Source organism: Salvia hispanica, chromosome 3 (assembly GCF_023119035.1).
Source record: "Salvia hispanica cultivar TCC Black 2014 chromosome 3, UniMelb_Shisp_WGS_1.0, whole genome shotgun sequence".
NCBI classification, from domain to species: domain Eukaryota; kingdom Viridiplantae; phylum Streptophyta; class Magnoliopsida; order Lamiales; family Lamiaceae; genus Salvia; species Salvia hispanica.
Window position 1 is genome coordinate 32986905 of NC_062967.1, and position 13612 is coordinate 33000516.

The 13612-nt window shown below is 36.9% G+C and overlaps 2 protein-coding genes across 3 annotated transcripts; both read right to left on the reverse strand.

The window, feature by feature from the left end:
* Nucleotides 1-336: 336 nt before the first annotated feature.
* On the reverse strand, nucleotides 337-8537 carry LOC125215291 (E3 ubiquitin ligase PQT3-like). Of its 2 annotated transcripts, XM_048116667.1 has the most exons (16): nucleotides 7593-8537; nucleotides 6679-6790; nucleotides 6257-6338; nucleotides 5957-6123; nucleotides 5769-5842; nucleotides 5494-5559; nucleotides 5254-5410; nucleotides 5032-5180; nucleotides 4722-4886; nucleotides 4251-4547; nucleotides 2807-2848; nucleotides 2063-2191; nucleotides 1942-1975; nucleotides 1717-1833; nucleotides 1538-1610; nucleotides 337-1110 (listed from the first exon to the last, which is right to left on the reverse strand). In XM_048116667.1, exons 1-16 carry the CDS (start codon nucleotides 7753-7755, stop codon nucleotides 478-480), a joined length of 2460 nt encoding a protein of 819 aa, XP_047972624.1. In that variant the 5' UTR covers nucleotides 7756-8537; the 3' UTR covers nucleotides 337-477. The 2 variants fall into 2 exon arrangements, with proteins under 2 accessions (XP_047972624.1, XP_047972623.1); XM_048116666.1 differs by having other exon boundaries at nucleotides 1942-2191.
* Nucleotides 8538-9615: 1078 nt separating this feature from the next.
* On the reverse strand, nucleotides 9616-12919 carry LOC125216495 (vesicle-associated protein 1-2-like). Its single transcript, XM_048118229.1, has 7 exons — nucleotides 12728-12919; nucleotides 12576-12646; nucleotides 12398-12479; nucleotides 11863-11978; nucleotides 10856-11002; nucleotides 10560-10637; nucleotides 9616-10018 (listed from the first exon to the last, which is right to left on the reverse strand). Exons 1-7 carry the CDS (start codon nucleotides 12777-12779, stop codon nucleotides 9905-9907), a joined length of 660 nt encoding a protein of 219 aa, XP_047974186.1. The 5' UTR covers nucleotides 12780-12919; the 3' UTR covers nucleotides 9616-9904.
* Between the last annotated feature and the right edge of the window lie 693 nt (nucleotides 12920-13612).

A 13612-nucleotide genomic window follows, 5' to 3' on the forward strand; every position in this document is an offset into this window, starting at 1 on the left:
TTAGGATAGTTTTATAATTTTATACTCCCTCTATCCCAACTAAGTTGAAGTAAAATATTTGGGCACGAGGATTAAGAAATTATATTTTATGAATTAAACGAAAATAAAACATAATAAGAAAGATAAGAAAGAGTAGAACAGGTGATGAAATAAAATAAGAGTGATTAGATATTTTGTTTTTTGTCTAGTTGTCATTTATATTTTTTTTCCCAATTTGGTTGCAATTTTTATGGGCTATAAATTTTCAAATTTAATCCTATAAAATTATCAAAACCAGTCAATAGTACAGGATTCAAAGAAGATAGCAAAGCAGAATGAGGAGATGAGACATAAAAATGATTATAAAACATGCTCATTTCATTAAAAATGGCAACAGAGAGAACCCAGTCGCAAACCATCATTTTTTTGTTATTACATTATCAAACCAAGCAGAAATAAAGCCCCTCAAAATAGAGTTTCCAATTTCGCCTCCGTCAGTTATCTACGCTTGCTCCTCTCCCTCTCTCTGTCCCTCGACCCTCTAGAGTGACGGTGCTCCTCCTCCACCGGGGCAGCAGGCGGGGGCGACGAGGTGTACCTCGAAGGCCGCCTCTTGAAATGCCTCTCGTCATCACTGCTGTTGTGATCCACAGAGACAGCAGAGCTACCGCCTTTTCTCGATCCAGTAGCTGCCCTGTGCTCTTCTTCATGCTGCCCATTCGATGCTCGGTGACTCGTAGAACTGGCAGCTGCTATGTCGGATGAAGAGAGCTTTCTTTTCTTGGTAGCTGCTTCACCACCAGCTGGGAAGCTGATCCGGGAGAAGACGCTGGCCTTTTGTTTCTTCTCAGCCGCAGCGGCTGCTTCCCGAGATGCCGCTTCCGTGGGGGACTGCGAGCGGCGGAGGTGGCTGCTGCTGCTGCGGTGGTGATCCTTGTCGCCGTGGGGCTCTTCGTAATACTTGTCGCGGTTGGTTTCTTCGTGATACTCACGGCGGCGCTGGTGGTGGTCGTCATGTTCGTAGTCAGACTTCCTCTTGGAAGACGGTCGAGGAAGCTCAGGGTCCCGGGAAGAGTGACGGTTGCGACTTGGAGGGTGGTGGTCGACACTGGATTGCGCGGGTGTCGATCTCTGAACAGAGAAACGCACTATGAATCCACATAATTTCGACTAATAACTTCTCGCCCTATCTATACAACTTTGCTTAGGCCTTGAAAAACTTGCTTATACATATCGCTGAACAAAAACACACTAAGAATTTCCATCTCTTCGTATTCAACAACGCAAAAACATCGGAGGTGATGCTAAAAAAGTGAAGAATGAGCGATCTTTCTCATCGCATTCTTTCATATTTAACTCCGGTCTTTCAGCAATCGATATAAGCATGAACGGGAAGAGTAAATGCAACCAACACTAATTATTCTAAGCAGTAAACCATTTGAAAATAATTAGGAAACAGCAAGCTGGAAAAAATATAATTTTCACGGATATAAAAATCGACCTGCATAAAGAGACAAGTATAATGAAATAAGAATAACGGAACTATAAAATTACATACAGATTTGGATCTCGAAGAGACATTGACTATACTGCTCCCTTCTCTGCCATATTCCCCATCTTTAGAATATTCCCTATTTCAAAGGCAAAAGAAAAACACAAGCCAGTAAGATGACAAAAGCTCAAGAATCCATTAATAATAGTAGTAGTAGGCCAAGAGTAGAGAGAGAGGCTGCTTACCTTTCATCGCGTTTCTCCATATCACGCTTTCTCTTTAGATCAGCTTTTCGAGCTTCAAATTCCTCTCTACTCATGACAGGTGGGGGAGCATTGTATCCTACTAACTCAGAAAGGTCCCTGAAACAATAAAACAAATGAATCACAAACACAATAATAGAGAACCAACAAGTTATTACAACAATCAGTCACTTAGAAATACATCAAAAACTATAAGCTAAACCATACCTCTGAGGGCCGTATGGAAGAATACCACCATGTCCTGCAAATGGATCAAATGGTGAAAAGCCCCCAAACTGAAAATCCATAGGATTAACTCCATAACCCCCATAGGGCATAGGACCAGCACCATACGGTATAAACCCATCAAAACCAGGTTGCATGCCATTCCAGCAAGGATTAAAAGCAGAAGGACCCATATTCATCATGTAATTCTCAGGAGGAAGGGCTGGGCCAGTTTGCCACTGCATCTCTGCAGCTGCAGGACATTCCCAAATTTCAAATTTATATAAACAAAACTACATCAGATTAAACCAGCAGATGGTTCTCAGCAATCATGCTGTATTCCATGTCAGGTCACAAGACTGCAAAAGAAAATTTTGTGCCATTTGTGCTGAGCAAGCATGAACGCAACTTGGCATATAACAACTTACACATGATCTTATGAATAAAGGATAATCATGAAGCGGAGGAGGAAATTATTCGTATATTAAACACCATCCCTCAGGAGGATCCTATATGGCTGTAAGACTATAAGACTATAAGTTGACCAATTACTCCATCGAAATCCTAAGAGATTATAACATAATGTTCCAAAGAGTACAACTGAACCTTAAATAAAATAATCCTAGAAGAAAAAAATGATAAGTTATGCACTGATGACTCTGGCTTCATTTGTTTCCAGGCAAAGCGCAGAAGGAAAAGAGCAATCTTAGTCAAGCACAGAATAGAAAATTTCCATACAACAAAAAAACAGTCAAACATTTCCTTTTTGCTTGACCAAACACCCTATAGATCAAATATTAGGGAAACCCCAGATCAGCAACCAAACTTTGTGAAAAACAACAGTAAGAAAATTTTGATAAGAACATACCACCAGGTGCCGTGCGAATTTTCTTCTTTTTCTTCTTCCGGCCTGTGAAACCACAAACAAATTACATTTCATAATCTTCGTACATGAGACAGTCCAGAAGCAAATCTTGCACCTAAGGCTTATAAGACCTATGGAAATATGACTTCAGCAGAATGAGCATCAAAGCAGCAGTAACAGATAGATTCTGTTTCTTTTTGTGCAGGAAACAATAAACATATCATGCCATGTCAATCAAAGCCATATGAGAGACTAGAAATAATTTTAGGAAGTAATGCTGGAGTCAGAACATTGCAATAGCAAGCACAGTGACCAATGACCATGATAAAAGTAGAGAACCTCACAATCAGCTCTAGAAGCTTCAGTCCAGCACCAGGCAGTTTTGGCATAAATCATGGTTTAAAGGGGCATTTCTGAGGCACCTTGGTGCAAAATCACATCTGAGGCAGCGCCTCACCTGATGTGAATGTGTGGGCGCATGCATCAGCCCAGCTGAAGCGCACTAAGGTGATAGCCTCATGTTTAGGGTCTGAAGGTCCTATCTTCCAGTTTTTTGGACTTTTTGAGGTTCAAAATGAATGGGCTTTCATGTTTAAACCTCAATTTTAAAAAAAAAGCCTCAATTTGAAGCAGTCCCCGTAAAAACAGCCCTAATAGAAGAGTAGAGCAAAAAAAAGGGAAATGCAAACCTACATAGTGATTCTTCTAAAGAATATCGCTCTTCTCACCTATTTAATTATTAGACTTAATTTGGGATTTTAAATACTTATAACTAGCTCTGAACTTAATATTTTTATGTGTTTCATATATTTGCTATGTTTTTTTGTCTTTTACTCCCTCCGTCCCACATTTATAGTCACATTTAGTTAGGGCACGAGTTTTAAGGAATTGGTGGAGTGTGTAATTAATGAAGTGAGATGGAAGAGTGAGATGGTGGAGTGTGTAATAAATGAAGTGAGATGGAAGAGTGAGATGGTGGAGTGTGTAATAAATGAAGTGAGATGGAAGAGTGAGATGGTGGAGTGTGTAATAAATGAAGTGAGATGGAAGAGTGAGATGGTGGAGTATGTAATAAATGAAGTGAGATGAATGAGTGTGTAATAAATGAAGTGAGTTGGTTGAAGGTGGGTCCCTTGTTGACTTTTTGGTTTTTTATTTTTGTTTTGGTTTATTTTTATGTTGATAATGCCATTTGAGTGTAATTTTAGTGAATAATGGGGTAAAATTTTATGTCCAAATATGGAAAATTCTAAATGTGACTATAAATGTGGGACGGACTTTTATGGCAAAATGTGACTATAAAACTGGGACGGAGGGAGTATTATATTAGTTATGATTTACATGTGTTTTTATGATTTATGCCACATACCACCTCGAGGCTTATAATCAACTTTTAAAACCATGGCATAAAAAATTACACATAGCAAGTTATATAAGTCTCATTTACCTGCTTCTCCAGACATTGGTCTCTGCACCTCTTCATCAGCCAGAGGTGCACTTCCTTGCGATGCTGCTTCCTTAACTGTTCTCAAGTCATGTGTTGCTTCTGAAGCATCAGGCACTTTTAAAGCTATCCCATTCTCTGATTTCGAGGGAAGGATTGCAGGCTTATTTTCTTCAACGGTCTCAACAATTATTGGAACTTCCTGGCTCTGAAATGGTGGTGCAAGCACTTGCTGTCCTTTTGAGGCAGCAGATTGTGTGGGGGATGGAGCATTAGCTTGTGGATTCCGAGACTCCATGTCTGAACCACAAAAAATAAAGATTGAGGATGGTTGTAAGTAAACCACATTGATAGCACACTATATATCCAAGCTGAAAGATGTTCATGCATGCATTTGTGACTGTGCATTATGTGTGTGAGAGAGACAGAGAGAGAGCAAAGAACAAATGAACAAAGACTAAATAAGGCACAGACCTTGGGCTTGAAAAGCACTCCCACCATTTTCAGCACTATTGTTATTGGATTCCAAAATCCGATTAATTGTATCTCTTACGGTCTTGTTGGGCAAAAGATCGTCTGCGAGAATACTTGTGGCCCCACATTCACACATTGATCTCGCCATAATGTACTCACGTATGCCTATGGAGAAGTAAGATACATGAAAGTGAGGATTTTAAACAAATTTGAGGAGAATCATGGTATTCTATCAAGAAGCTGACAAGAAAACCTCATTCTGCATGCAAAATTGCATTGATATGCTGTGGATAGTAAAGCACATCCTTACATTTATCACAAAAGCTCTTCAAACAACACTTGCTTGCCAGGACAGCATCTTTCATTACTTCTTGACACAAAGGACAATGCAGCTCTTTTGGAAGATCGCCAATTGGTCGTGTGGATGGCATTCCCTCAATCTCTTTCTCAAAAGCAGCCCTAAAAGGAATCACTGATGAGAAAATATGGACCATGCAAAAACACATAAATTGAATTAGTGAAGGCGGCTTACTCATTTGGCTTCAAAGTTGCTGCAAGCCCACTCGCCATTGCATAAGAGCCATCAGGGGTTGCCACCAACATTGATTTTGGAATTCCCGTGGCAGGTTTGACCCTTCTTATGTCAAAATTGGGATCTCCATTAGTAGGGCAATGCTGGATAAAGTGCCCTGCATGAATGAATCTCAGCTGTATAAAATACTTCTGTTCAATTTAGATATATATATTCCACCTTCCTAGAAAAAGAACATACCAGGCACTTTGCACCTGTGACATATGTACCCTTGTGGTGGTGTTTTCTTCTCAAATCCACCTCGGCCTGGAAATGAGACCATTAAGTTTCAGAAAAATTGTCATAGACAACAAACACACAGGAACACAGAAAAATCGATACATTAACTCCTGAAATAGCTAAAAGTACTATAAAAGGAAAATAACGATGATGTTATAGATGATTTTTAAACAACCAATGAGATAGATAATTAGATATTAGCAGTCCAGTTACACATTAAAGGAAAATAGAATCACCAAAACCACCACGTCCACCCGGCACCCGGCCACCTCGTACAAAACCTCTACCACTAAAACCATCTGAAGGTTGTCTGCAAAAGATGAAGTTACAAAAATTAAGCCCCAATAGCCAGAAATTGAGGACAAATTGGCTTCAAATTAGCCATCACCCATAAGATAAATGATAAGCCAGACCAACTTCTCACCGCTGCCAATCTAATGCTGGAGTGTCAATTAAAGCTTTGATCTTGTTCTCCTCATCCTCTTTGCTAACAAAAGTAGCATCTTGAACTGGGATGCTAGGTGGGACAGGGGTAGTTTCAGGCATAGCATAAAGATCATTTCCGAATTCATCCCATTCTAAATCTTCACCCTACAACAAGCAAGGAAATATTGATACAGTCGCACCACTAAAAACTGACACGGAGATTGTTCCATGTCAAGATTCCCAGTAACATACTCAGAAGGTCGTAAGAATATTCCAGGACTAATGAATAAAACCTTACATATTTCACATAAGACTGATCTGCTACAGCAAAGCTATCCTTTACAGCATGAACATCTTCAGAATTATGGTCAACATTCAACCTACAGGATACGTACAAATACACAAACCAAGTATTAAAATGCTGTAAATGCTGCGAGGGTAAGGCTACTATTTGTTTAATTTTTTTGGTGTGAGGTTGTGAACCCTTTCCATCTCTGCATGGATAGCCTTTGTGTCAAACAGATAATAAAAAGGTCCCAACAAAATCACCAGAATTAGTGAATTTTAAAAAATATGCAAAAACAAATCAAAGCTGGCCATACGAAATTTTGGAGAACATCAACAAGCAGCTCAAATAGATGTTTAACATTTGTTGGTTACACAAATCTTTCATCTCACAAGTAAAAAAGTTGACAAAGCTTAAAAGGAATGAGACAATACTCTTCTTGCTCGCTAACAGGTGCAGTAACTATGGGCTTGCGTGGCCTTCCAGGAACTCGGCGTATTAAAACTGAAGTATTTTTCGGAATTAACATTCCTTCATCGAGGTACTCTGAAATTACAAAACAATGAGATGTGTATAAACCCCACAAAACCACCACATAAACACAACCAAAGACAAAGTACAATTAACACCATGGAAAGTCATCACATCAGCCCCATTATCCCAATCAACCCATAATATAGCACCATCCCATTACAGTACTGATCTTAAAAAATCAGGTGAAAAAACAAATTCACCCTACAAAACTGAATGTTCCCCGTGCACAGTAACTATTACAGGTTTAACTATTTAGAACTATATTCAACATTAAAATACTATAATACCAATTTTCTTGCTGGTTCTTTTATTCAGATGTTCAAGAAAAATAATCGAGCTTTGTACTTTATATATATATACATGTGTGAGTGAGTGTGCACTGTCAAGCTACTAACACCTGTTTTATCATCAATCTCCAACATGCCATTTGAACACTGAATCATTTAATAACTAACAGAAAACCATGAAAATTATTAAAGATCTCAGTTTATATTTTAGAGAATCAATTCCATAACTTCCAATAATTTCAAAATAAATAAATCATTGTTTGTGCCCAAACAAAGAACAATAATAACACTCAAATGAGTCAACTTTCTTCAAAGCACCAATCTCATACCAACTACAACACAATTAAAACTCCACCCAGCTTCCAAACCAGCTGACTTTATCAGTTTATCACAAACCAACATCAAATTACACAAAGCAAACTCTAATATGTGCTCTATACAAAGACAGGAACGCAAAACTGAATATAAGCCTATGTTTCATTTAAAAGATTTATTTGAACAACATTCTGCAAAGAATCAAAACCAACCTTCATTGGTCTGGGCGTTGGTGACTATGAGGTCAAAATCAGTACCACCCAAATGCTTTAATTCAAATATTTTTTCTTTCAAGTTTCCCACTGAAATAAAATGGCCGTCCATCGCAACTGAATCATAATCTTTTGCACTTTTAAATTTATAGTAAACAGCCATACTTGGTTATGGTTTCGCCTTTCTTTGTATATGTTCTCCCTCTATTTCAGAGAGAAACAACACAAACAGAAATATAGGCCGTCAAATAATACAAAATGAAAGCCCTGGCATTCAACTTCAAAATTGAAAAGGGGAAACAATAACAGTACAACGGAAACTCAATAAGTTCTTTTTTTTTCTTCACTGCAAAATATTAATCAAACCGACTAAGTGATGGCCTTCTAATCCTTCAGCCACTCAAAAACGCCAAAGTCAGCGGCGACGCCTTTACACTTGGATCAATGGATAAATTATCCGGATCCCAATCCAAACGACCGGAGATAGGAGAGATCGAGGAAAACCACCAAAAATCCCTTTCCTCCAGAAGAAGACGACGATAACCACCGAGCTGCCGCTGCCTCTGCCTCTGCCTCGAACCGTTATCTTGTAAGCAGTTCTTCCTCCTCGGACGAATTCTAGCTCCGCACACACGAAAGTCGGCCAATTGTACAATTCGATCGCCGAGATTAGGGTTGAGCCGCCTTAATCAACAGCACGGGAGGCAATTAGGGTTGAGCTGCCTTAATCAAACTGCGCCACCATCGGTGGAAATCAACGAATTAAATCGGATATCTGATCGGAGAGCAATCAATCAACGGATGAGGGAATCGAAATCGTGAATGAAATCCGCGAGAGGTTGGGAATTAGGGCTGGGAGAATGCGGCAGATGAAAATCCGCTGATAGAGTAATAATATCTGTGGGGCGTTTCTTCAGGCCGAAAACGATGTCGTAGAGGAACGGATATTACTATGAACACCACTATCAACATTATTGATTATGTACTTATATAAAATTTATAAATTAGAGAGAGAGGGAGAGAAAAATATTAAAATATTATTTGTTTAAAGATGGAAATGTAAAAGATCTAGAAAAAAAAGAGTAAGGAGAAATTTTTTAAAAATGTGATACTATTATATTATTAAAAATGTATAGAGAATATTATTAATAGATCAAATAAAAAAATATTACTAAGTACTTTATTTATGAAACGGATGAAATATTTATCAATACTTTAAAAAGTCAAATTTCTAAACTTAATAACACTTATGCTTAATTAAATTCAATTTAATTTATTATAGTCTTAAAAGTATATGTTACACTATTGTGATTAATATTTGATCTATCATCGTATAGTAAAATTAACATATATTTTTAATTTAATTTATTTCACATTACGATATTAAATTTTTAATTAATTATTTGAGTTGGTTGTTATAATTAATTTCTTTTTTCAAAGAGGGTAAAGAGTTTCGAAACAACCATATTTATTGTATTAAAATAAATTGCAATTAGTTAGTTCCTCACGGTCCATGTACAAATCGATGACTCGTTGTTCTTTTCACAGTGCACAAGTCGTGCGCTCAGGATGTGGTTTTGCACTATTCGTGCATCGCCGACGACATTTTGGGCGCACGGGTTATGCGGCCCTTGTGTTGGGATGCATAGTCCGTGTTACCCTATCATATGTCGACTCTAATTTCACATCTTTTCATCTAGTTTTATTCATTGCAAGTACTTTTATCCTTCAAAACTTAAACAAGCTCGTAAACTAGAAGTAGGATTTCTTTTGAATGCATGTAATTCGTTTACTTTACATCAACTTTTGTAGATCAGCCGCGATCCCATAATTACAAACTTGTAGTAGCATACCATACTAGTATTTTACTTATATAAACCATTTCACTTAAAAAAAATTCAAGGAGTTTTTATAGTGATGATAATGATCAGTTGAGAAACCAAAAAAAAAAAAAACTTTCTTAAAATAAACCTTATTCTACACCCCAGATTGTCAAGAAAAGATATTCACACCACAAAAGACATGATTCAAATGATACTCCATAAACAATCTTTCTTGTTTTCATCAAGGCTATATATTTTGATGGAACAAACAATCGACATGATACAAATTCGAAGACACTTTTAAAAAATGCACACAGCTAATGTATTATCCAAGTTTTAAAAAAATGGAAGAATGCTATTACAGCACTATCTGTCAACATCTAAATAAGATTGGAATTCTACCTATAATCACAAAGCTTAATAGCTTATAGCATATGAATGAAAAAACAAGGTATTTTGGAAGATCGATTCTACTCTGCATAAATGCGGTCATGTGCTTTTGATTGTGAAAAGGTATCCCATAACAAGACCTACCACGCCAATAATGATAACCAGGGTGATGGATACTCCTGAACTTTTCTTGCCATCGCGCTTCAACACATTCTGTACAAAAAAAAAAACTTGATCAGATACGCGAGTGTGTGTACATTAGAAACGAATGGGACAGACGAAAATGGAAGGAAGGAGAGAGTGAGAGCTCAATGAACAGAAAATGCAGCAGTCATAAGGCTTTTAATCGAATCAAAACTAAAACAGGTATGGTACGTTTCAATGTGCCAAATCGCTAGAGAAAGAATGTGGTTGTCTCTACAGGCACACAACATATGCTCAAACTGAACTATATTGCTTGACAAATCAAATGTAGAGCAGAAAGCCCTATTAGAATGTGGGGGATGGACGTCTTCTATCGTTATATTTGCAGTTTGCAGATATGAAGGGAATGAAATAGTCATAAGTCCGTAACCAGCTACCTTCAACAGTTTTAGGAGAGGAATGTTTGAGGTTCAATAATACATTCCAGCATGTAAACAAGGCAAACATAATTAAAAGAGACGAAGGAATAGCGCAGTGAGGTTAGCCAAACAAGTATGCCTAATTATGCTAGGTTTGTGTCAAACAATTTCAAGTGTTTAGAATAACTGACCAATTCCTGACGAATTTTGTTCCCCTGTTGAACTGCAGCAGCTTTTTCCTCGCTCAATTTTGCAGTAAGAGAGTTTGCCTGAGAAATAAAATAATTAAAAGACTTGGTGTAATAGATTCAGCGTATATCTCTTTGGTGTATCTAGGTACTATGATCTAAATAAACAGAGAAAATTATGTGCTTCAGAAAGCAAAAGGATGAGAATATGTTCAAGGAAAGAACATGAAGTACCATAAGTGGTATGGATGTTAAGAAACTATAAGAAAAACATAAAATTTAGCTATATTGATACGAACATCACTGCCGCTGTTATCCATTGTGTTGGTGCAAGGTGAAAAGCCCCCCTCATCTGCTTCCTCAGCAACTGGAGATGGCGGTTGGCGTGGTGAGATATACACAACCTTCAACTTGCACTCTTCCACCTTTCCTTGATCCTTATTGAACTACAAAAACAAGACTTTAAAATTTAACTACACATAATCTTCAGCACAAAGTCTACCACAACCACCAAACCAAGATAGTCACACTGATTTAGTCCATGTGGAGTTCATAGTCGAGAAATTCCAACCTCGCCTTTTCCACAATAAATGTATATCAGTTTTACCTCCAATTCTTGCCTAAATAATAACTAGCTTGCAGCAGCTGCAGAAGTGGTTCTTCTACAATCTCATAAACAAAACATTCACTTCTATCCTTTCAGGCATAAACCCACGATTCAAATCTTGCCTTTTATCAATCACTAAGGTAAATATAAATAATATGATCATAGCTTTGAACCTTATCACCCTACGTCCCATAAAAAGATGAACTTACAAATGGGTACGGGTTTTAAGAAATCTAATATTGTTTGTATTGTGATTTGTGAATGTAGAAATGGTACACCTTTACTGTTGTTTGTATTACGAGTGGAGAAAGGGTCTCATTTTAAAGATATTTTCATGTAAAGGGATTGTAAATACAAGTGATAGTAAGGATATTATTATTATAACACTCTGTAGTGGGAAAGTGTGCAAAAAAGAAAACAAATGTTCATGCCTTTCTATGGGTCAGACAAGAAAGAAAATTGTTAATGTTTTTTATGAGACTGTGAGCATTTCTATTGTAAGTAGCCCTTCATCCTATTTTAGCCAAAGTACCTAACAGCACAAATCCTTAAAAATACGAGTTTGAGTAACTTTATGTTGTTCATTTCAAGAAGGCATTTGGCTCATGCATTTCTAATCAAAATTTGATCATTCCACAAACAGTTGACAACCAAGCCATTTGAAAAATATAATAGATGAGCATTTAATTAGAGACAAACCATTTCAGCAGTGATGTCTTTTGGACTTGTACCAGCGGGCGCAATTACACTCTGAAGCAAAAATTTGTCCTTGCATTGCATTTCTGCTGGAAGTTCCTTTTGTGCTTGCATTGTAACTACGATAAGAGAAGAGACACACACATCACAATTTGAAAATGTAACCTCTTCGAATAGAAAACATTAACATAAATGAAATGAAACATAAATTATCTACAAAATGCAAGCTTCCTTTTTTGATCTGAGCTCCTACTTAACATGCTTACGAATATCCAATTCGCCCTTCATGATTAACACCCTTTCCGTTACACCTTGATTTTGAAAATGAATTCATCCAAAACTCAAGTAGCCAAACTTTATGCTCCACATTAGAAAAAACAGAAAATCATTCCCTGATCAACCACCATGCATGCCTAATTTAACATGACTTTTGAAGGAACGCATTAATTTCCAACATAGTAATTTCAAGTACAATAGCAAGGAATTAGGGCAAATGATCCCAGTGTTTGAACACAATGAAATTGAGCAATGCAATTACCAACAATATCACATGTGGACCGGGGCAAAACGATCCCAGTGTTCGGCCGAACACAATATTTCTTCGGATTCGTGGTCTTAATCTGAAACACCAAAAAAAAAAACAAAAAAAAAAAGTAAGATCGAGCAAATAGGAAGAATTAATTTCGCCATAAATTCAGATCTAGTGAGAATTTCACCTTAAAAGCGACATGACTTTCAGTCTTATTCGAGACTTGCAGAGAACAAGATATCTGCTTCTTCAACTCAACTAATCAACCCAAGGAAAACGAAAAATCATCAAAACAAAACACAATTAAACACAATAAAACGATTGAGAGAGCAAACTCACATGGAAATTTCATCTCCACCGGATCGACGTTGAGAAAATCTCCGGTACTCATTTTGTGCGTTTCAAAAAGTGAAGCGACAAAAACAAATTATGAGCTGAAAGCATATACGTACAAGATTACAAAGAAATTTGGAGGTGATCCGCAATTCACTGAGAGTGAGGTTGAGGAGGGAAATGAGATTGAGATAGTGGTTGAATTTCATTTGAAATCCAATCATTTCTTCAAATAACAAAACTAATTACTATATTCTTTGAATCCAATCATTTTTCTCTCTATCTCATGCATACACCAACTTTTATGTTAAAAAATACTTCACGCCTAGGGGTGGGTCGATATCGTATCGAAAATATCGATATGAAAGAATTTCATATCGTTATCGTATCGAAAGTTTCGATATATCAAACTTTCGATATAAAAAAATTTCATATCGTTATCGTATCGATATTTCGATATATCGTACCGAAATTCAATATATCGTTAAATATCGATATAAATCGATATATATCGAAATTATCGATATATCGAAAATTTTCGATATATATCGTATTTTCGATATAAAACGATATATCGCGATATAAGGAAATTCATATCGTTATCGTATCGTATTGAAAATTACAATATATCGAAAATTCGCAAATTTTTCGATATTTTTCAATACGATACGAGCGATATATCATTTTTTCGGTATTTTTCCCCACCCTATCCACGCCTACTATTAAAAATTACTACTGAAATTCATAATTTTACATTGGGAAAAGCTATGCTAGGTACTATCAAAAACCGGTTATTTTATAATACCCGGTTCATTTAGAACTAAATTTACTTATATAAACTTGCCGCCTTTTATTTTCCTTCCCCACAAGTGGCGCTTTTTTTTTTTTTTT

What these genes read in the sequence shown, in the direction of transcription:
- LOC125215291 (XM_048116666.1), bottom strand. Translation starts at nt 7,755, where the DNA reads ATGGCTGTTTACTATAAATTTAAAAGTGCAAAAGATTATGATTCAGTT. An exon ending in GGGTGGACGTGGTGGTTTTG is followed by an intron (nt 5,560 to 5,768) that starts GTGATTCTATTT and finishes TCTCATTTCCAG; the next exon opens with GCCGAGGTGGATTTGAGAAG. An exon ending in AATTCGCACGGCACCTGGTG is followed by an intron (nt 2,192 to 2,806) that starts GTATGTTCTTAT and finishes AATGTCCTGCAG; the next exon opens with CTGCAGAGATGCAGTGGCAA.
- LOC125216495 (XM_048118229.1), bottom strand. Translation starts at nt 12,779, where the DNA reads ATGAGTACCGGAGATTTTCTCAACGTCGATCCGGTGGAGATGAAATTT. An exon ending in AAGACATCACTGCTGAAATG is followed by an intron (nt 11,003 to 11,862) that starts GTTTGTCTCTAA and finishes TTGTTTTTGTAG; the next exon opens with TTCAATAAGGATCAAGGAAA. An exon ending in ACAAAATTCGTCAGGAATTG is followed by an intron (nt 10,019 to 10,559) that starts GTCAGTTATTCT and finishes TTTTTTGTACAG; the next exon opens with AATGTGTTGAAGCGCGATGG.